The sequence below is a fragment of the Cricetulus griseus genome, chromosome 3 (assembly GCF_003668045.3).
Source record: "Cricetulus griseus strain 17A/GY chromosome 3, alternate assembly CriGri-PICRH-1.0, whole genome shotgun sequence".
Classification (NCBI taxonomy): domain Eukaryota; kingdom Metazoa; phylum Chordata; class Mammalia; order Rodentia; family Cricetidae; genus Cricetulus; species Cricetulus griseus.
The window spans coordinates 56,667,517-56,690,787 of record NC_048596.1 but is presented as its reverse complement, the minus strand read 5'-3'; the positions used below and the strand labels follow the sequence as shown (position 1 = coordinate 56,690,787).

At 51.7% G+C, this 23,271-nt stretch overlaps 1 protein-coding gene across 7 annotated transcripts in view; it reads right to left on the bottom strand.

Annotated features, from left to right (window-relative positions):
• Nucleotides 1-22,697, bottom strand: part of Ano1 (anoctamin 1) — a 94,592-nt gene extending 71,895 nt beyond the window's left edge. For 6 of the 7 annotated variants that reach the window (XM_035441216.1, XM_035441209.1, XM_035441210.1 and 3 more), the window contains exons 1-4: nt 22,571-22,697; nt 13,354-13,686; nt 1,558-1,656; nt 74-225 (exon numbers count right to left, since the gene is read on the bottom strand). In XM_035441216.1, the coding sequence (XP_035297107.1) occupies nt 74-225; nt 1,558-1,656; nt 13,354-13,686; nt 22,571-22,678 (692 nt within the window). In that variant the 5' untranslated portion in view covers nt 22,679-22,697. The remainder of the gene's footprint in view (nt 1-73; nt 226-1,557; nt 1,657-13,353; nt 13,687-22,570) is intronic. The other variant, XM_035441215.1, reaches the window with a different exon arrangement.
• Nucleotides 22,698-23,271: the final 574 nt, after the last annotated feature.

Genomic DNA, 23,271 nt, shown 5'->3' with positions numbered 1-23,271 from the left:
TGCCTCAGCCTCTTCTGGCCTCAACAGTTACAAAGTACTTCTAAGAACACGTTCCCCTGTACTCCTGACTCACAGGTGCTGCTTCTCCCGGGAGAAGGGGTAGGAGAGCCTCTTTGTGGCCTGCGGTCTGTGCTCAGCCACCTTGGGCTGGATGGGGTCTGTGATCTTCTGCAGGACCGAGTTGATGGTTTTCAGGAGGCCTCGGGTCTCACTGATGTGGTACACCTGTGGGCAAGACCAGGCCGGGACATGAGCCACTCTACTGAGCTCTGGCTCTTGTGACAGCTGGTTAGTATTTCCTGTCAGCTCGATATAATTTAGAATCACCACGAAAACAAGCCTGTGGATGTGTCTGTGAGGAAGTTTCTAGACTGGGTTAACTGAGGTGGAAGATCCACGATGCACGTGGATGGCATCATCCCATGGGCTGGGGTCCCAGACCGCATACAAAGAGTGAGCTGAGAACCAGCCTTCGTCTCTGCTACTTGATTATGGATGCAACATGACTAGCTCTCTCCCTCTTCTGCTCCCTGCCTTCCACACGGTTATAGCCTGTATCTCCCTAAACTGTGAGGCAAATCAATCCTTTCTTCATTAAGCTGCTTTTGTTAGGGTAATGTGTAAAGTGACAAAATCATCTTATTCTCAGAGGGTCAAAAAAATACCCCAGGTTGGTAGAGTCCTTCCTGGGAACAGAGCATCCAGGTAGCCAGTGTGCCCACTATCTGCTGTTTCATGCTTACCCAAAGAACCCAGCATCTTAGGAGAGTTGGGCCAAGAGATCAGTTATAACACATTCTAGAAAACATTTGCCCCGAATGTCTCTTTTGTTTCCAAAGCTGTAATCCAAGTGGCTTCAGTGGATCTGAGAGGCCGCATTGGACTTCTCCCTTCCACCCACACACATAAATACAGACTCTCAGCCCAGCTTCTCTGGCAGGCTGCTCTTCAGCCATAAAGTTTTCAGAGATTAAAAGGAAAAATCCCAGCAAGCTAGAAAATGTAATTAAATTGAATCTGATAAATTATCTGAGACCCCACATGCATCAAAGCAAGGCCTCAAGCTGAACTGTATTTGTTCAGGTCAAATTCCTGGGACAGAGCAGGCAGCTTTTCTGCCTGGACTTTCTCCTGGTGTCCTGGGGCAGGGGGTGGTTTTAGGTGTTGCTCTTTGCTTTTTTAAGATTGTGTGTGTGCCTGTGTGTTAACATGTGTTTACATGTGTGCCTGTGTGTACCTGCAAAGGCCAGAAGAGGGCGCTGAATCCCCGGCAACTGACATCACTGGCAGTTGTGAGCTGCCCTATGTGGTCCTGGGATCTGAACTCTAGTCCTCTTAAAAGAGGAGCTTTAATTGCTACGGTATCTATCTAGCCCTGGCCTAGAGTCTCTAAAGACCACCAGGGCAGGGTCAGATGCTTCACGGTGGATAGGAACTACCCCCGTGTCCGCATCCCCTCTTGCCTTTTCTATGTGATTAGGAGCTTGCGGTGATGATTCTGCTTCGGCTGCCCTCAGACCAACACTAGTGTTTTGTAATATAAACATCACCACCCACCTTCTTCGTGGGCATCTTCAGTTTCAAAAACTCAGCCTCCCTGCAGAGCACATGCCAGGGTGCATGGATCTTCACGAATCCGACACCATGGATTTTGGTCTACAGAGAGAAAAAGGGCTATTGGTCAGGCTTTTTGGCAGCTGGGACCCCTTTTCATCTTGGTACCCAGTTGTGACTGATGAGGTGTGGCTGCCTTTACCTGGCACGTGCCCCATTCTGACAATACACACCATGGCTAAGGACCTCTCTCTCTGTCTCTGTCTCTGTCTCTGTCTCTGTCTCTCTCTCTCTCTCTCTCTCTCTCTCTCTCCCTCCCTCCACCCTCCCTCCCTTCCTCCCTCCCTCCCTCTTGATTTTTTTGAGACAGGGTTTCACTATGTAGCCCTGACTGTCCTAGAATTCACTCTGTAGACCAGGCTGGCCTCAAACTCACAGATATCCATCTGCCTCTGCCTCCCAACTGCTGGTATGAAAGGTGTGCTCCACCACTGCCTGGTGCTAGGGAACTCTCTTACATACAGCACTTTATGCAAGAATCTAGGAGTCCCCTGATCACAGCCCAGAGAGCTCTTAGTGTTCTAAAACACTTAGGGGAGTTCTCAGGAATTAAGTGAGACCCCCCCAAAGCCTGGTAACAAAAGAGGAACATTCATGATTCCAGGTCCACCAACCCCCTCAGCCTTGACTGGGGCTCTCAGGGCTCACTGAACAGGTGCTTGTGTAGGGGACATGAAGTCCTCTCTCTGATTGTAGCCTAACTCTAGTTTCCATGCACATCTATGACTGTTATCTTTAAAGAGCTAACAGCCTGACACAGGGACACCAAGAATTCCAGTCCAGGTGCCCCTACAGTGCTGCTCTGACTTGGGACAAGTGTGATGGCTAGTTTTGTCAATGTGACATAATCTAACATCATGCTGGCCTGTGGACATGTTTCTGTGATGGATTGTCTTGTATTAACTCATTGTTCTTGACTTTGGATGTGATGTGACCAGTTGCTTCAAGTTCCTGCTGCCTTGACATCCCTGTAAGGATGTGCTGCTTTCCCCTTAAGGTTATTTTATCACCATAAGATATGTCTCTCTGTTGAGTGACAGGAAGGAACCCAAGGGCTACTGACTCGCAGCCAAGTTAATGGCTTCATAAGAACTGATTGCTACCGCCGGAAATGAAATGCATGATTGCCTATCTCCTTACAGAGGTGAGGACACTTAAGCTTGTGGAGAAGTCTCTTTAATCTACCAGCTCTTAGCTAACAGGGTCCACTCAATTCAGACCCAAGCTGTGCTTCCCCAATGGCAGAAGTGCCACGCCTGGCCCCTGGTTCTCTGTAGACACATGTTCCTTGGAAAAGCCCTTTAACAAGACAGAGGTGTCTACATAGTCACACAAACATGTATGGTCTTGCCTAGATCTTTCATGGCAGATTGGAGCTCAGCCGGAGGGTCTACAGACCTCTCTGGCTCATAATTCTGAGACCTGAAGGAGCTTGTCATGGGGTATGGAGCAGCTGCTGTGGCCTGTGCCCTCTGTCCCCAGTACCACAGGCTGAGTGAATTGTCCAGCCCGCAGGTGTGCCACAGTCTGATGGCCAAAACCCACCAGGCCAATGTCATCTGAGAATGGCCTATAAGAAAAAAACTCCTGGGATGCCCCAGTGGGATTGTTTCTGAGGCCTTTCTGCTATCCTGGACTACATAGTGAGTTTCACCCAATCAACCAAATCAATTGATCATCTGAAGTGGGTGACATAAACACACTTGTCCAGACTTCAAGTCACAAAGTTAGTGCCTCTGGGTGCTGACACAGCAAGGCAGAGTACCTAGCAAAAAGAGATAGATCATGATGGGGATGTGGCAAAAGTTGGTGAAGTGCATGCCTAGCAAGCATGAGGCCCTGGGTTCAAGCCTCAGTACCCCATAAACTGGGTGGAGTGTAATCTCAGCACTCCAGGGATGTCATCCTTAGCTTCATAGGGAATGCCAGGCAAGCCTGGGATAATCGAGACTGTCACAAACAAGCATGATAGTTTAGGCCGGAGCCCAGGGATGGAGGGCTTTGGCCACAGGCTTGATCTTCCTCTTTGAATAGACAGATCTTATCCCAGGATAGAGAAAGCACCCCAGAGACTTAGGACAGAGATCCTTGGTCCTTCTGCTACCCCCTGGTGTAGATGGGATGGGTTTGGGAGGCCTGTGTGGTCCATGGCAAATGTCTTAACCTCTCTGGACCCTGTTCCCTCATCTATAAGGCAGGTGATATGAGGTCTGATTTGCAGACAGAGGGCTCTGGTGCCCTTAGCAGCCAAGCCCCAGCCTTGGGCCTGCAGGCAAAGTCAATACAATGGACTGAAGGGGCAAAGCACAGTTTCTGCTTGGTTCAGGTTAGGCCACGCCTGCTTTGGCCAGCCCTGTTACAGAGTCCCCAGCCCCAGTGACTCACAGGCTGATGTCATGGGACACCCCTGAGTCAGGGGAGATGTCTTAGTGGCCCATGAGTGGTAGAGGCTAGCTTTTCCATTATAGACCAAGATTCATCTCTGTGTAGTGTTCACCCGCACGCTAAGACCCAAAATATTCTTTGCAGTCCCAGCATCCCTGGGAAAGTGGGCCCTGCTGACGTGAGTTCCCTGGTCTTTCCCAAGGAAACATCTGGTTGGTGAAGGGGTCGTGGGACCCATTTAGCAAAAATACACTAAGATTTTTTTTAAAAAACGTGGTACCCAGCCTGACCACAGCCCTCCCACAGTAGGAGGAGCCTGGGGGATGGCCAGGTTCCTTCAGCCACAGCCAAAGGCTGTGAAAGTCTAAGTTCTACCCCTACTCCTGATCACTGTGCTGAGACATTTGAAACCACAAGCTCATAGATATAAGGCCCCTAGCTAGGCTATGGGGATCTGTGAAGGGACAGGTCCCCAAGAAGCCCCCAGTCAGAGGATGTGAGGAGGGTTAGGTCAAGCCACTGAGTTCCATATAGAGTGAAGCCAAGGAGTTAGGCTTCTATCCTGAGCCCCAAGTGAAAAGACTCTGACCTCACTAGAGCTAGTTCCAGAACATTCAGCACTTGAGGGATTGAAATAGAAAGATTGCTGTGAGTTCAAAGGTGTCCTGTGATGTCAGCCTGGGCTACATAGTGACTTCCAGGCTAGCCTGGACTACAGTGTAAGACTGTCTCAAAAACAAACAAACAAAAACAAAAGAAAACTAAACTAGAACCTTGACCACACAGTTGGTACAAGCCTGTAACCCAGACGGGCAGGAGAGTGAGGAGTTTAAAGCAGCTTCACCTACACAGCAAGGTCAAAGCTAGCCATGAGACCCTGTCTCAAAAAAGGAAAGAAAGAAAAGGGGAGGGGGGAGGAAAACGTTACCCCTCCCTCAAACAAAACAAACAAATGACAACAAAAACAAATTCGCGGAGGTCTCATGAAAGGTTTGTATGGATGAAGACACCACCATTCACCCTTGTGCCTGAAGCCCTGTGTAGCAGTCAAGGTAATGCCCAACTACTCCTACCATCTGCCTGATGTCCTGACCCCACCTGGCTTTCCCCTCATTGGCAATGGCTGCCTGTACAGATGTGAGCTTGAGACATATAGCTCTGCTTCAATGTGCACCTAGGACACTGCTGGCTGCACATGGCACAGACTATTCAGTGAGTGATTGGTAGAGGAAAGGAAGGAGCCAGTCTTTACTAAGTGCCTACTGTGTACCAGATGAAGACAACCTCAGCATCTGGCCTGGTCCCACCTTCCCTCAGACCTTCTGGTCTACCTCAGTGTGTCCTTATAGGTGATGAGTGGCTGGGAAGATCTGTAGACACTTGATCCAGATGTTTGAGCAGCAGGTGTGGCATGGGAACTCAATGTGGTGCTCACTTGCCATGTTCACCCCTCTCCTCCACCCACACAGCTCCCAGAGGGTGAGGCATGGCCCATGGGGTTGGGATATGTTGCCACTAGTGTGGGGCCTGGGTGGGGAAGTGTTGCCTGCTAACTGGCATGCCCACAGTGTGGGTACTGCTAGCCATGTTCACAGTGTGAGCGAGACCTGGAGTCTATGGCAAGAATGGGTTTGGTGCCTACCCACCCTTAGGGGAATGTCCCCTTGACTCTATCCTCAGATTTGAGCCTTGGGCTCTGGGGAGCCACGAACAGGTTCTCAATGGGTGGACCAGGTTCATTTGCCCTTTGCCAAGAATATGGCAGGGACAGGCCCTGGATGTGTTTCTCTCCAGCCCTGTGCCTGAGGCCTGCTGGATGACAGAGAAATCAGCAAACAGATCCAGTTATACCTCTGCTGCCACTGAAGGTGGAGTTACCCACCCAGGGCAATCCTCCATGGAAAACAAAAACAAGAACAACAACAACAAAAACAAAAAAATTCTGGCTGCAATTAGAAAAAAAAATTAATGCACTGCCTTCAAGATTCTGCACAGATGGTACCAGGGCAGGGAGCTGCAAGGCATGCCATGACAGCAAATATAGATCCATTGAGACAATAGAACCATGTCTTCAGAGAGGGGGTGAAATCTACCTTGTAATGGTAACCAGGCCTGGCTTGAACTGGCTTCAAAGGCCACCCAGCCATGGTAGGAAAGAACAGGTTAGAGACACTCTCATGAGGACAAGGTTTGTGGCTGCTGGAGAACTTGAGGGTAGAGCAGGATTTATACCCCAGGAATGGGCAGACACCACCAAACAACACCACACTCTCCTGAGCATGCTTGCTGCTCTAAATCTCCCTAAAGAGCATGGAGAAGGAAACTGATGAAGAGAAGACAAAGAAGAAAGAGGAGTAAAAATATCTGTGAAGGTATGGTGGCTTCACCCGTGACTGTGGCTGCGGCTTCACAGCTCAGGCCCTGGGAACCTGACTGTGTTTCAGGAGGTCCTTGATGGGCACAAAGACAGCTGAGCCCACTGGGTGTAAACAACCCAGGGATATGGCTAGGAAGAGCCAACAAGTGACAGGGACAGAAGCCAGTGCTCTTGGCCAGAGAGTGTGAGCTCATTAGATGGATGACAGACAGGTCAGCCCGCTCACCTCAATTAAAGACATAAACTTCAAGACAGGAAGGCCTGCAAAGGACAGGAAACTATTAAAAAGTGACACAGCAGACTTGGGAAAGATCCAAACAGAACTTCCAGAAATTAAAAGACTTGTACTGAGAAAAAAATCCTGACAGTGCTGGCAAATAGCGCCCCCAAGACAGCAGGGTTAGAGGACTAGTGTGGGCCAGAGGCATCTGAGAGGGCTTGGGGACATTTGCTCACTCCCATGGGGTGTTTATGGGCTGTGGCCCACCTCAAGCTTTCTGACAGACAGCTGCCAGTAGAGTTCCTGGCAGGCTCCTCCAGGCCTGGCAATGGAGAGAACTTCAGATGGGAGCTGCAATGGGACAGGGTTCACCTGAAGCCACCTGCCTCCCTCAGCCCAGGGTGAGCTTCCCAGGATGGGGAGACAGCTCAGTCAGGTAGCAGGCTGGAATCCATAGTGACAAGCATGGTGGCCTGACCACTTGTAATCCCAGTGCTGGGAAAGCAGGACGGGTTGCCCAGCCAGTTTAGCCTAATCAGCAAGCCAATGAGAGACTTGTGTCAAAGAATAGGGGGTGAGGAACGACAGTTAAAGTTGTCTTCTGGCCTTCACATGCATGAAGCATACACATGAATACACACACATACACATCCAGAATTCATGGCCAAAGAAGCATGTTTTTGCAGAACGAATCAAGCTAGAGGGACAACTGTCCTTGTTGCTTTGAACCTCAGAGTAGTACCTGGGGCACGGGCCTGCAGAGACCAGAGAAGCAACATGAGGTAGTAGAATTGGGAGTTATGATTTATCCAGCCAGGACTCCAGCATTGCAGCATGCAAGAGGCCAGTTCCTCCTTGGGGGAGACTATGGGAGAATGCTGCATGTATTAGGGTGAGCAGCTCAAAGCCAGGGGTCTTCAGTTGGTTTTCTAGACACCTCTACACTTTGGGGCCCAGGGTTAGGATCAGAGGTGAGTTGGATGCCCCACCCCCAGATCTGTCATCCCACACTTTGCCAGGAAACCCATGGGGTGGGGGGGGGGGCAGCTTGCTTCCAGACCTATGAATCCAACGAACTGGCCAAAGGCTCATCTCATGAAGGAGCCCAGGGCTGCAAGCTCTGCCTCCCTACCCCCACAGTGCTGAGCTCTACAACTGCCTATAATCACTGGAAATGGATGTTCCTGCCCCTACCCACACCCTAAGGCTACAGATACCCTGCCCTCCAACTTCCCCAGTCACCTACCCTTCTCTTCATGGACATGAGTTCTGATGCTGCATAGTGGTGACAGGGTCAGGCTACTGTTGCTGCCCAGACCCTGGGAACTGTGGAAAGTGCTTCTTATCATATGCCACACCTGACACTCCTCTCCTAACCCCACTCACCACTCACAAGGAAAGTCTCACTATCACCCCCACTTAACAGATGGGGAAAACTGAGGCCCATAAAGGGGATGCCACTTGATCCAAGAAATGGCTAGTTGGAGCTAACTCCATTCCACACTTCAGAGGCTGCATCACCCCAGACTGTGTGTCCCTCAGCATGGCACGAACACAGTGGCATGAGATCAAACAGCCACTAGTGGGATTCTGTGTCCAGTCTTGGACACAGATTCTGCCAAAGCCTGGGTCACGTACAGCGTCAGGGCAGTGAGGGCCCCAGCAACCCTGAGCAGACACACCAGGGCTTAAGCCTGTGGTGTTCTTAGCAATGACCCTGAAGACATAAATAATGCCCAGCAGGCTTTGAGGCTCCGCTTCAAAAATGCTAATGGATTTTCTCGGAGGAAAACACATTGGCCACAAATTTCTCTTGTCTCTTTAATGGGAACCCTGGAAGCGACCCCACAGGGAGAGGGTGTGTGAGAAAGAGAGAAACAAGGACTGAAAAGGGGGGGAGAGGGAGGGAAAGGGATGGGGGAGGGAGACAGGGAGACAGGGAGGCAGAGAGAAGGGTAGATAAAGAGGGAGCTAGGAAAGAACAAAGTGGGGAGAGACAAGAGGTGAAAAAAAGCAAGATAAAGGACCTTGCCACTCTTCACCATGCACGTCCTCCAGGGGCCCCTGGCCCCTCAAGGGCAGCAGCTAGAAAAAGACCCCTGTGGGGCAAAGCATTGGACCTTCCTGCCCACCCAGGCTCCCTCTGTGAGGCATACTGAATTTCTCTGCACAGGAATGGGGATGGGGAGTGGCTGTTACCCTATGGGCTCTGCAATCACAAGGGGGCCACCTCTGGGGACTGAGAGTGGGTAGAGTCACTCCTCCCTTTTCTGGGGACGCATCCAGGGAGATAAGTTCCCCCATTTACCACTCAAGGGACAGTCTAGGACCCCAGGACTGCTGAATTGGAGCCCGTGTTTGCATACGCCTGGGGGTATACAGGGTACATTCTGGTCCCATGGGAAGGCAAGCCAGCCCAAGGCAGACCTGTTCCTAGCCTAGGCTGTGGGCCCACCCTGTGCCAGCTGTGAGCCCCACTTCTCCACCACAGATACTGAAGCCTCTGCTGGACCACTTGCCACCCTGCCCTGCCCCCACTTCAGGTCAGAGCTTTATCCATGAGGTGGGTTTAACAGAATGCATTCCTTCAGCAACTGCTCCAATGCTACTGCCCAAGATGTGCAGGTATGCCCTTATTTGGAGACAGGGGGGTCTTTGCAGATGTAAGCAGGCTGAGATAAAGCTGAAATGGGATAGGGCGGGCTCCAAATAGAGAAACTGTGACGACGACGAGGAGGATGATGACATCGAGGGGACATATGAGCTACAACAGAGGAGGCTGGAGTACAGCTCTACCGACGTCTAGTCTTCCTTCCGAGCTGTGGCTTCCAGGATGTAAAGAGATGCAATCTGCTGTCTTAAGTCACCAACATCTGTGCTTACTTGTCAGCTGGTCGTTAAGAGCTGCTCCCTGTCCACTAGCAGTGTCATAGGACACATGTCATTCCTACTATCTTGGGACAGTAAATTGGCCTCAGTGAAAAAGCAAGCCGAGAGGGGTCTGGTCTGCATGGGGCTCTCAGACCACTGCTCCCAATCAAGTTCAGCCACCCATCCTCAAGAAGCCAGTTTGAAACAGCTAACTTCATAACAGAGTGCTAGAATTATATCTTTAATTCCAGCACAAGGAGGCAGAGGCAGGAGGATCTCTCTGGGAGTTTGAAGCCAGCCTACTCTACTTAGCTAGTTCTAGAACAGCCAGGGCTAGAGTGAACCTCAGAGAGGGGGGAGGGAAGGGGAGAGAGTTATTCAATGTGTTTTTTTTGGGTACAGACTGTGACCCCCCACTTTGGTAACACCAGAAGCAGTGTAGTGTTTACCCACTCATCAACTGCCTGTAGGAAGCTGGGCTGGAGACCTCTGCAATGCTACCTCGTGGCCTCGTGGTAGCTGGTGTCAAGCACAGGATATCTTGTCTCCTTCAAGGTCATCATTCATCTCCCCATCCAGCTTTGGGTTCCCTTGGCTGGTGGTGATTCAGGGTCCCAGGCACGTTCAGGGGATAGACAGTTTTAGTTTTCAGGATTTGAGAATTACATCAGTGGTTGTGCCTAAAGGTCAGATGCCATGGTGTGCAGGTTGGGAGATCAGCTTCAATGGCAAAAGTGTTCGTATTGGGTACAGGGAGGGCACAGAGTATTGGGGTACCTTCTCAGATCCCCATAGAAGACACCTAAACCTGACATTTTGCTTCAAATTGAGTAAGAGTGCAATTGGGGGGATCCCGTTACAGGCTTTCTCATTTCAAAATCTACCAGCCCTCAGGCTCCCTGTAATCTGAGCACACCCCAAGAACAGCTCATTAGATCTTCACCCCAAAACAAGCCTGACCTTGCTGGGCTGGCTGTGCCTGCTAATCTCAGCAGCCAGGGCCCACTCACACCTCTGCTTGCCATGCGTGCCCAAACAGCCCGTTCAGACCCAGCCTCTGCTCCACCCAGGACAGCGAGCCGCAGCTGCTAATTGTGGCTCTGCCAGCCCTGCAGTCTGGTAGCTTCCAGCAGGCTGGTGGGACCAGGTGATAACTTCAAGGCTCAGCAAAGAGACTACTCAGTGTTGCTGCCTAGGAAGCTTGAAGTAGAACCCGGAGGGACTCAGGCTCAGTTCATAGAAACTGAGTGTGGCCATGTGCACCGGTAACCCTGGCACCAATGGGCAGAGATCTGTAGCTCCTGGGGCTTTGCTGGCTTGCAGTCTGGCTGAAATGGCAATCCCAGGTTCAGAGAGAAACTCTGTTCTCAAAAACAGGTGGTTGGGAGATGGCTCCATGCATAAAGCCCTTGCTGTGTGAGTATGAGGACCTGGATCAATGTAAAGGTGGGCGTGGCATCATGCATCTGTAATCCCAGCACTCTCAGCAAGATAGGAGACAGAGATAGGAAAGATAGCCTGAGCTACGCAGTACAGCGGCAAACAACAAAGAGACTGCCTCAAACAAGGTGGAAGAGGACACCCAAGGCTGTCCTCTGAGCTACACATGCATGCACAAATGCACAAATACACCAACACACCCTCCACACACACTACACAAAACTTGAACTGTCTTATGTACTTGTGCCTTTCTTTTTGCACCAGGGACTGACTCCAGGCTCCCAGATATACCAGGCAAGTTCTCTACAGCTGAGCTCCACCCCAGTCCCATATTTCATTTTTCACTTCTTAATTTTTTTCTAACTCTTATGTGTGTGAGTATTTGTCTGCATGTATGTATGTCTGTGCACCAAATGCGAGCAGGAGCCTGTGGAGGCCAAAAGAGGGTGTCAGATCCCCTAGAACTGGAGTTACAGATGCTTGTGAGCCACCTTGTGGGTACTGGGAACTGAACCTGGGTCCTCTGCAAGAAGAGTCAGTGTTCTTAACCACAGAGACATCTTTTCAGGACCTCACATTTTGTTTTTTTTTTAAGGGGCCAAACCAATGGCTGCAAAGCCTTCTTCAGCTCTAGATCCAAACTGTGAAATCTGGGGTTATTTAAGGGCAAAATGTAGTTTATTTTGTTTTGTTTTGTTTTTAACAGGAGTCACCAAAACCCTGATGTTGCATTTTCATTGCAAAGAAGAAAGAAGCCTTCACTTACTATAAAACCTTTCTCCCCCAAATCCCTCTCTCCCAACTTCCCCTCTCTCTCCCCTTCCCCACTTTCCTGTTTTGGTTTTATAACCCAGGCTGCCCTCAGCTTCACCATTCTCTTCCATCTCAGCCTGTCTCAAGTGTTGAGGCTCAGATGTGCACCCCATGCCCAGATTTGACACAATAGGAATCCAAAGATGTGTTGTGTCCAATGCTTCGTGAAGGCTGCTGTTATCTCCAGTTTCCAGATGGGGAAACTGAGGCCTTTAGTTCAGAGGCTGAGGTCTGACAGGTCAGTCTGAGTCACCCCATGTCAGAGGGCCCACACCTGGGAGTTCCAGGACAGAACCTCATGGATAGAAAGAGGAACACATGCAAGACACAGCTATGGAGGTCAACACAAGCACCGGATGCCTCAGCTGGGGGGAGACCCACAGCCTTTGAAAGACCTTCTCCTTCCTTCAAAAATAAAAAAGACCAGCACAACAGACTCTGAACAGCAGCAGTATGTTCCAAAAGCCCCAGGGTGGCCTGAGTTGACAGGGGAAAACCAGGCACAACTCTGCTCACAGTGACAGAAATCACAGAGGATCAGCAATCCCAAATTCTAGCTGCCAACCTTGGAGACAAGGAACCTCCGAGTCCTTGCTGACCTCAAACCTTTGCTGCCGGATCCCTCAACTTCCCCAAGCACCCTAGGAACTGCCACAGGAAACATGTGGAAAGGTTTGCAAATACTTGCTGGGGGTTCCAACCCCAAGAAGATGGACAATACTCCTAGACGGGGTCACCCTGGACAATATCCTCAGCAGGTGTGTGCAGGTGTGTGTGTGTGTGTGCAGGTCAGAGGATAATTTCGGCTGCAATTCAGGCCTCTCAGGTCTGGGATTACAAGTGTGTGTCACCATGCTTGTAAGGCAAGCTCCTTAACAACTGAGCTGTCTCACTAGCCTTACCATCTTATTTTTAAACAGTCTCTTGCTATGTGGCCCAGGCTGGCCTTGAACTCTCAGTCTTCCCGCTAGTCTCCTAAACACTGGGATTATGCTTGCAGAGCAGGGGCCTTTCCCCACATATTCATGCCGAGAGGGTAAGATATCAACCAGGAAGCACATAGCAATTGGCTGAGTGGTTGAGCTCTGCAAAGACTTGAGCCACTCTCCTCAGCTGCCACAGCAGGCAGTCAGTCGTAAGAGACAGTGGATCCTTTGTTCTGTCCAGAAACTTCTCTTAGCAAAACTTCTAGACTTCCTGAACACAGTGTTACAGAGATGTGGGTTTTAGAGCAGGGACCCCAGAAACCCACAGACCAATCTCTTTTCCATAGGTTGAGGAACAGGCTTGGAGAAGGGACGAGGACACCTACAAGAAGCCCCCAGAACAGCTCCACACTTCCACACTTCATCCCTCTGACCAACAAATCTTCCCATGCCGGGTAGGGCTGAGCAGAGGCAGGAAATGCTCTGACCTCAAGATCACAGTCACTGGCCAGCTCTGCCCCAGGCAGATGCGGTTACTGGAGGAGGAGGCTGGCTTGGGACTTCCCAGAGCTGTTTAGAAGTGATTTCTAGCCCACTATGGCCATAAGAGCAGAACTAAAGGCAACCTTCCCTCACTGTCTTCTGCAAACAGACCTGTTCAACCTATGTCCACCTGGTGTCCCCCGCCAACATGAGGCCACACTTACATCCTCGTCGTGCTCCAGCTCCAGGCCTGCCTCCAACAGGTTGCCCTCGTACTCCTCCCGTCTGAAGCGCTTGTCATCTTCGTGGTAATCCATGGGAGCTTCGGGTGAGCCCATGTCCATGGGACTCCCCTTCCCAGGAAGGGGTTGGTCCTGCCTGACACTACGAGTCCCCAGGACCATGTCATTCTGCAGTCCCCTCCTGGCCAGAGTTCTGCTGCCCGAGGCTCTCTTGTGATGGTATACCAAGATGTAGTCCACTTTGCGTTTCCCATCCCGGAAATACAGGCCATACTTGCATTCAGCATCAGGGTCCACGGACAGGGAGTTGAGCAGCTGTGAGGCAAGAGAGATGTGTTCAGTGTGGAGTGGTTCTCGAAGCTAACATGATTTTAGCTGGGTACTTAAGCTCGACAAAACATGCTGGACTTCATTGCATCACTTGCTGCAGCCAGAGTCTAACAAATTCCTGACATAAAATGTTTATAAACACCTGCTCCTACCGAGCGCCTGCATACACTTCCTCCTCACTAAAGTCACTGTGCACAGGTTCTATGGAAATACTCCAGCATATTACCTAATTTTCCTTTGTATGTATGTGCATACGTTTCTGAACTTGCACACGTATGCAGAAGTTGTAAGTTGACAACAAGTGTCTTCTTGGCTTCATTTCTTTTTCTAAGATTTGTCTTTATGTGTATGAGTGTTCGCCTGCAGGTATATATGTGTACCATGAGTGTGCAGTATCCATGAAGGACAGAAGATGGCACCAAATCCCTTGAAACTGGGGTTACAGATGGTGCGACCCTCCACATGAATGCTGGAACAGAACCCAAGTCCTCTGCAAGAGCAAAACAAGGGCTCTTAACCACTGAGCCATCTCTCCAACCCATATTCCTTGTTTTTTGAGACTTTTCTCTTGCTGAGCCCAGCCCAGACTATTAGATTAGTCTGGTTGGCCAGTGAGCCCAGCATTCCTCTGATCTGTCCCCCACCCACCAGTGCTGGGATTAGAAGCATGCAGCATGCCCAGCTTTTTACTGTAGGTGCTGAGAATCTGAGCCACCTTCAGCACTACCCTACCATATTCTATGGGACTTGAGCACCTGTGGGTTTCAGTGTCTGAGGGATCTTGAACAATTACTGTGTTAAACCAAGGCACAGCCACCCCTATAGATGCCCACTGTGAATCAGATCCAGTCCTATGGGCTGAAATATGTAGAAGATGCAGTGGCTTTTTGGGGGCCTGAGCATGCCAAGTCATGCCTGGTCACCAACAGGGCATCCTGGTCTCTGGATAGGAAGGTGCTCTCTGACTCCTGGCAAAAACAAAACAAAACAAAACAAAAAAACCAAACTGCTGAAAAAGCCACAAAGTGAAGGTCCCAGGAAGGATGTGTGTAGGGCAGGGCCCGAGGCAGGGCAGAACTGAATTTAGTTCTCTGCAGGCACTATGTCAACCTCGGGCAGCTAGTACCCACACAACACGATGATGGCTTCAGGGCCACCAGCTAGCTGTATGATCAGAGATCAAATGTGTGGGACCCTGGTTCACTCACTGGGAGAGTGAACCAGTAACCCAATCCCAGTGTTGGGCTCTGGCATGGAGGAATGAGGACTGAGAACCAGGCTGGGACACAGTCTGAGGCACAGACTAGAACTGCCAGCTGCCCCCAGGCTGGCTTCACTCCAGCCTGAACACCTGATTCCAGCAGTTTCTTTCTCAAATGTTAGCAGACACTACCCTTCCCCCTGTACCAGCTCTTGGTACATGCAGAGTGGTGGGGAGAACATCGCCAGCTAGGTCCTCCCTGGCGGCATGTGAGGCCCAACACAACGGCCAACAACTACAGCTACTTACACATCCCTTTCTGCACCACATCCAGGATGCCTCCTCCTGGAACCCTTCCCATACTGAAGGATCCTAAGCTGGGTGGAGATTCCCTCCAGGCTGGGTGCAGTCCTGGCCTCAGTTTCCTCTGCATAGAACTGGAAGACCTAAGTCTTCCCTGGGATTCACCGGCTGGGTTCTGCTCCCTTCTCTGGACACCTGTTACTATAGCCCCAGTCATGGGATTCTCCACTCCCTCCATGTTCCCTTCTGTCCCTCTGTAGTGCCGTTCCATCCCATCCTGCCCATGCTAGAGGTTCAAGCTCTAATAACCAGAGACCTGGCCTTGATATGACCTTGACTCTGATACACCAGCAGTTGGGAAGCCACTGCCCAGTGGCCACCCAGTGGCCACCCAGAACCTCAGGATGTCCCCAGCTACTAGGTACTTTGAAGAGCCATGTTATTTCCTCAGAAGTGGCAGGACAACACCCTCCTCTGAGGCACAGTAAGCTGTGAAGTGGGAAAAAGGACAGGAGCAGAGTACAGCTGTATTTAGTCCGTAGCAACTGAGGGAGGGGAGAGGGGCTCTTGAGCAGGGTCCAGCTACCGGGGTCAGGGTAGTCATGACCTTGCATCTTAGCAACCTTACCCAAAAACCACATCTTCTGGAGAGAGCAGGGCCAATGTCCAGCACAGGCCACTCAGCATCCATAGCTGAAGGAGGCTAGAAGGGTTCCCCCTGGTGACTGAGGTCTCATCCATCCTGGTGACCTCCATGAGGCCCTGGGCAGTGTGGATATTCCACCCAAAGTGCTCCTAAGGGGTTTCTTTCCTGTTCTCTATGAGTGACCAGTCAACCCTTTTTATCTGGTGGCCTAGGGGTGAGAAGCTCAGGCTGGTTGGTTTTTGGTGTTGGTTTTTTGTTTTATTTTGTTTGGGTTTGGTTCTTTTGAGGCAAGAGCTCCTATAGCCCAGGCTGGCCTGGAACTTGTTATGTAGCCAAGAATGACCTTAAGCTTCACCCTGGTTTATTCAGAGATGGGGCTAGAACTGAGGGCTACATGTATGCTAGGCAAGTACTCTACCCACTGAGCCGCATGCCCAGAGCAGGGCTGGCATTTGAGGACAACAGGAGTGACACTCTGGCCTAGTAAACAGCTACATTTATGGGCATCTGAATATCTGTCCTCAGCCACTAAGGAATGCACATGTCTCTGGGAGGGACTGGGGCCCCAGGTCAGAGGTATGCATGGTGATGGGCCTAGCCTTGGATCCTGTCTACACACCCAAGGTACTTCTGCCCTTCATAGAAATGGTGACCCTCTTTCTAAGAATGGGGCACCCTGTCTTCAAATGTTCCACACATGGAGGGAGTACTGTTGCTAGGTCCTCTTGACCTGGCAGAAATTGAGATTGACACATGGGAAAGGGGGTAGGCCCCAGGTGACCGGCTCAATGCCCTGGGTACCAAATCTCCACCCACTACCCTAGGACCCCAGCTTTGATTCATTACAGAGGGACACAGCCAAAAGTGTGCTTCCAACCCACCATGAAGCTCCTGAGCCACCAAGCAGTCTAGGAAACAGAGGCTGGCGGGGAGGTCTGGAAACAGCAGTAGCTTCTTACAGGCCCTGAAGTTGGCCAGGCCAGATCCCAGCCTGAGAACCTGGGTGGCTGGGAGTCTGGAAGGGCAGTAGGGCGACCTCTTGCCAGGAGGATTAGCCAGGTTGATGAGGGTTCTGCAGCTGAGCAGAAGCAGGCCCAGAATACCCTGGGCCAGGCGCCGAGGGGCACGCCTGACACCCTGGCTTCATCCCGGGGACCAAGGGCAGGCCCTTCTCAGAATCCCAGGAAGGGCAGAGAAGTGCAAAGTCACAGGGTGCTGGCTGCTAAAGGAGCCTTGAAGGGGAAGATGAACCAGACCCTAACAGAGAGTCCTGAAGACAAGGAGCCCCTGGGCCATGCTGGGCAGGGTGGCCATGCTGAACCAAGACAGACATATACTAGGGGGGGGGGTTGAGGGCACAGCTTCCTTTGCTGGTGTCCTGATCACCTCAGAGGCTCAGAGGTCTCAACCTCATTTCCAAACACAGTCCTGGTATCAGTTCCTGCCCCTGGGACCTCACCTTACCTCTGTTGTGCCCCTCCCACCTGCTTCCCCCCCCCCCGGACTGTGCACATCAGCTTCCCTCTCTTCCCTCGTCCCCGCCCCCTCCTTTTCTTCATCCTTCTAACTGGTTTCCAAGCTTCTTTGTGTAGGATCCAAGGTGCCATGCTGGTCTCAGAAAGAAGTTCTGAGTTTCTCCAGCATGAGCCCCTGAGACTAGACCTGGGACTTCCCTAGCACACTGGTACTCCAGGCCAGAACAATGGCTACCATTGAAGAAGATGGACAGCCCAGCCTTAGAAAAAAGGAGAGTCAGAGCCTTTCTGTGACACAGTCAGGGAAATGACCCTCGGGAGGCACCAAGGATTCTTCAAGGTGAGGCAGGGAGCAGGGGCCAGATTCAACATGAGCAATTGCCACCTGTCCACACAGCCCTCTTGGGCCACCCTACAGGAGGCCAGTCCTAGGGGAAGGCACAGTGGCCAAAGGGGGCTTCATCTTGCCTGTGCTCAGAGACCAGCTCAGCCATGGTTTGGCTACACTGCCCCCTGGAACATGGATCCACCTCCCAGAGAAACAGGTCAGCAAGCCCTCCCTCATTTAACAGGACTTTACTGGCAGTGCTGTTGGAAGGATTCACTGTGTTTACCATATAGAATCTACCACAGGCCCCAGCAGACTGTGTGACCCCAGGGCTGCTCGACCTCTCTGGGAGGTGAGTGCGTGAAGAAAGAAAAATGGATGGGGTGGTTGTCCCTTAAATTCTTGGTACAAGAATGAGGACCCAGGTTCTAATCTGCAGCACTCATGTAAAAACCTGGGTGCACCATGCACATAACCATAGTATTGGGGAGGAAGAGACAGCTTACTGGCCAGCCAGCCTAGCAGAACTGGCAAGCTCCAGGTTCAATGAGAGAGTCTCAAAAATTAAAGTAGAGAGTAAGAAAGGAAGGCAATCAATGCCAACCTCTGGACACACACACACACACACACACACACACACACACACACACACACACACACACACGGAGCAGGGAAAAAGAACCTTACTGTCACAGTGGCCCATAAGAGAAAGGTGGCAGGGTATCAGATTCAGACTTTAAAACTGACCAAGGGGGATGTAGGTAGCAGGAGGTGGCACCAGCAGCAGTGCAGCCATCCCTTGGTGACTTGCCTGGTGTATTGGGAAAACTGTCTGTGTAGGTACTGGCTTTATAAAATGGGGGTAAGCCAGCTTTGTTCAGTGTTAATGGATAGCAACTTCTAGATAGACAATGTGGGCTCCTTGCTAACGGTTCTGGGTCTGCAGAGGTGTTCTGAGGTGAGCCTGGGAGACAGAGAGGAAGGAAGACACAGCAAATCCCTCATAAGCTGCAGAGGCACCAGGAGATTCTGCATGTTCCTTCCCTGTACAGAACAAGACAAAACTATGTAAACTGCAGCAGGAGGGATATGGGTTGGACTTTATGTGTAACTTCCAAACATTCTTTTTGTTCTATGATTGGTGATGGTGCACACCTTTAATCCCAGCACTCAGGAGCCAGAAGCAGGCAAATCTCTGTGAGTTTGAGGCCAGCCTGGTCTACAGAGTGAGTTCCAGGACAACCATGACTGTTATATACAGAAATCTTGTCTAGGAAAACCAAGAAAAGGAAAGGAAAGAAAAGAAAAAGGAAGGAAAGGAAAAAAGGGACACTTGCATGGAAAGCAAGGGGTTTATTTTTTTCAAGACAGGTTTCTCTGTATTGCTTTGGAGGTTGTCCTGGAACTTGCTCTGTAGAGCAGGCTGGCCTGAAACTCACAGAGATCTGCCTGCCTCTGCCTCCTAAGTGCTGGGATTAAAGGTGTGAACCACCAACGCCCGGCCAGCAAGGGGTTTTTTAGTGATCTCTTAATGGCTGGTTGAGAAACAGTGTGTGTGTGTGTGTGTGTGTGTGTGTGTGTGTGTGTGTGTGTGTGTGTGTGTGTGTGTGTGTGTGTTTTCATGTGCAAAAGGACAACAGAAGTTTGTGTCTAGGTACCTCTGTGCTGTGGCCATAGAGAATGGGAGGGACACTTGCAGGGGTTGAATGTGATGGGGTTGTCTCCTGGAAAGAACTTCCCCCAGGGAAGTTTTCAGAGAAAGATAGAGTGCAGATCCTGTCCTAGCACCACAAACAGGGAAGGTTGTGCCAGCTGCCCCCGAGATGCTGGGCAGAGTGGCAGTACCCTGTGTTCATGCCCTAAATGTGCTGGGACCAAAGCTCGTTCATCCACCTCCACTTCCTGGAGCCTGGGTTGAATTCAAACAGTATGTGACAAAATACTGATTGTTTTGAAGGAATCTGAAAAGCCCAGAATTTCTTTAGAAATGGGAGCAATGAAGTCAGAGACCAAGGGACTTCCTTCTCTGATTTGGGGACTTGGGTTTCAGACTGATGAGGAACATTAGTGCATTTTGATTGATTTTGAGGTAAGGTTTCACTCTGTAGCCCAGGCTGGTCTCAAACTCTCAGCAAGTCTCCTGCCTCAGTTTCTCCAGCTCTTGGATTTCAACCACAGGCCACCATGTCCTGATCCAGGGAACATCAATGTAAAACTTTAGTTTTATTCCAGATGGTTTTTGCCTGACTCAAAAGCACAAGCTATCTATTTCTGATCCTTGGGTTTGCCCAGGAATCTATAAACAGAAGTCTCTGATGGCATATAAGCAGCCTATGTCCTTGTCTCAGCAGGTGGGCTAACACTCCACACAGCAGGTATTTCTGGGTGTGGGCATCTCAGGCCATGGAAAAGTTGCATTAAAGACAGAGATGCTCAAAGATCAGAATGGAGAAAACAACACTAGTCACATTTACCTGGCCCCTGGCTTCCCAGCTGCTCCGCTAGCCTACCTCTTTGCCTGAACCAAAGGAGTGATCTGCCCCCTTTCTCTTGAAATGGAGGTGGCAGGACAGTCTGGAAACCACAGTCTGGGGCAGAGGTGTTTTGTTTAAGGCGGCACTTCTAGGGAATGGAGGTGCAGTCCACACCCTCTGACCTTCGAGAGCACTGGGCTTCCTCTGCTGAGTGACTCTGTGATGATTAACAGTGGTGGTTAGAGTGTGATGGGATGCTCAGAACCTCAGGGTTGATCCCTGAGTATGACCTTTCTGTCCTGTACATGGACCCAGGGCCACAGCCCTCCCAGCCTACAAAACCGTGCAAGCATCTAGGAAAAGCTCTGTGCAAAATAAAGGCAACTGGCCTCTACCAGTCGCCAGGACTGGCCTACGGATTTCTGGACTGTGAAGACTTTGAATGGGGTTAAGACCTCAGTGACCTCTTTGGTTTGAGGGTCACTGATAGATGATGCTAGGTGTGGACATGGGTCTCTGGATGGGAATATCAGTGCCCACGGCCATTTGTTCAGACTCTGTTTGTTCATAATCAAATCCCCTCCCATGGGCACCACCTCTACAATAACACCTCTTTGTTACCTTGGCAACCACCATTCCCCAGTGCCTCCAACTGTAGTCCCCATGTTCCCACCTCTGGGTCCCACATCATGGATGCTACCCAACTACCCCCCCACCACCACCACCACCACCACATCCATTCATAGGCAGACTTGCTTTCAGTCTCCCTCAGCTTGGAAGGAGTCACCTGTCCCTTTGGGCCTCAATTTCCCAATTTGTATTAACCCCCATTCCACCCCACCCCTGTTGTTTTGAGTTAAACAAGCTAAGAAGTGCAGTTGGCCAACTCTGGGGAACTGTCCTTTGTTCCTTTCAAGGGTAACGCAGGAGCATTCCATCAGAACTCCTTAAGCTCCGGAAGGGCGGAGCCGTCCCTGTCTCTAGCTCTCTCTAGGTGCCTAGGGGCCAACCCAGCCCACAGCTCAGTTCAAATGTCCCCCTGAGCAACTAAAGCTGTTCCTATCCTGTACACCACAGGAAGGTATCTGTTCATCAACAGCTGTTCCTGGTCCAGGCTCCCAGAGCAATGGGTACCACCCAGTAGAGCCCCTATGTCTCACCCCAGGAATGCCAGGTCTGTCCATGGCCTGAGCTTGCTCTGCCCAGCCAGAGTTCCAATCAGGTCTCTGGGAGTATCCACCCCGGGGCCCTCTGGTTCCAGCCCCAGGCTAGGACAAGTCAGGGCAATCCCCCAAGCTGAGTCCTCCACTCTTCCAGCCCCAGGCTAAATAGAGCTCCAGGGCATTGGACAGCTATGCTCTCTAGAGCCTAGGAAGGGACCTTAAGGGGGCTGGGGAGACAGGAAGAGAAAGATCTACTCTTTGGTCTTCGCTGGGAGTGCCCCGCCCCCACCCACGCCCTGGGAAACTTTGTTTAAACCAAATTCATCAGGGGTGAATTTGCCCCCCCCTCCCCGCCCACCCGTGCCAACAGTGACCTGCTGGGTCTGGTCACAAGGATAATGCTACCGTAGAGGGGACCTCTAGACTAGGTTCCCCAACCAGGCGACTGGCTCCACCCTGCCCACGCCTAGGGCGCTGGGACCAACTCGAGGTAGGCAATCTCACTTGTCTCGCTTGAGCCCTGAGCCCTGAGCGCAACTCCGGCTCCTGGCAGGTGGAGTCTCAGGACTCAGCCCCACCGGGTGGCGGCGCAGTGGTCTTGCCCAACCTGGTGTCCACCTGGTTCCTGTCCTTAACTCCCACTCCCACTCACCCTGCTGCTCCTGGGGCGTCCCTGATCAAGGGCCTGAAAAGGAGGGTCCCATTAGGGCCTCGGCTATATTCTCAGGACACTGGGGAACCCCGAGACGGGCACTTCAGGGATCCCGGGACGCTCTAGGGACCCATGGAGCTACAAAGACCTCGAGGGACGCTTTTGGCACCCTGGGGATACTGCAAACCCCAAGCTGGACCCTGTGTACACTCTGGGGACCCCAGACAGTGCGCTGTGAAGACCTCAGCTACACTTTGGGGATCTCAGGGACACTCTGAAAACCCCAGGTCCAGCGCTACAGGGGCTTCGGGGACACTATAGAGACCTCGGGACACTCTGGAGACCCCCTGGCAATGCGCTGCAGAGACCCCAGTAACATTCTGGGGTCCCCTCGGCCCGAGCATTCCGGGAACCCCCGGGACACTGCAAACCCTGGGCCGGGTGCTGCAAAGATCCCAGGAACACTCTGGGGACCCCGGGCGCTGCTTTCCGCGGGAGGGAGGACACGCAGAGTACAGCGTATCGCGCGCACTTGGTCAGGGCAGCAGCGCGTTTCCGGGTCGCACGTGCGTGGGTGAGAGCCCCCAGCTTCTTGCAGACATAACCCGTGACTACACCAGAACTCACCGTGCCCTCGGACGGCAGGTAGCCGAGGTCCTCGATGGCGCAGATGTTCACGATGTGGACGCTGCGGTCCTCGGCTGGGAGCGTCGAGTACTTCTCGGGGACCCTCATGGTGGTCGCGCGCTCCCCATCCACGTCCCCGGTGTCGTCTGCAACGGAGAAGCGGTGCTGGCCTGGCGCGGACGGGACGTGGCCGCTCCCTCCTCCCTCGCGACCTCCCGGGCGCTGCCGCCACCTGGCCCGTCCCGAGGGCGCCCGCGCGCCGTGAACTTGGCCGCGCGCCGGCTCCGCCTTAAAGATATAAGCGCAGGGGCGGCGGCCACGCGGGTCAGATTTTCCGTAGAAATTTAAACACAGGAAGAAAGGATTCCGAGTTTTATTTTTATCCGGGGTCAGAGCCCCTTTAGAGTTGGGTTTTTGTTGTTGTTGTCGTAGTTTAGGGTTTGTTTTGTTTTTTGGGTTTTCTTAATTTGAGGGTGGAAAGGAATTTTACTCGGAGGGGAGGTACCCTAGACCCCACCTTAAATAAAAGGCCTGGGAGCTAACTTCGCTATGTCTTTGGGAGGTGACAGATCAACTATAGCGCCCTCACCTGGGACCCTCCCCGGTCCTTAGCCTTCCCAGGTGTCCGCCCCTGTGTAGAGCCCCTCCCCCATCATCCTCTCCCATGGACTCTAATCTTCCCCGCCCCCTCCCTGTTAGCT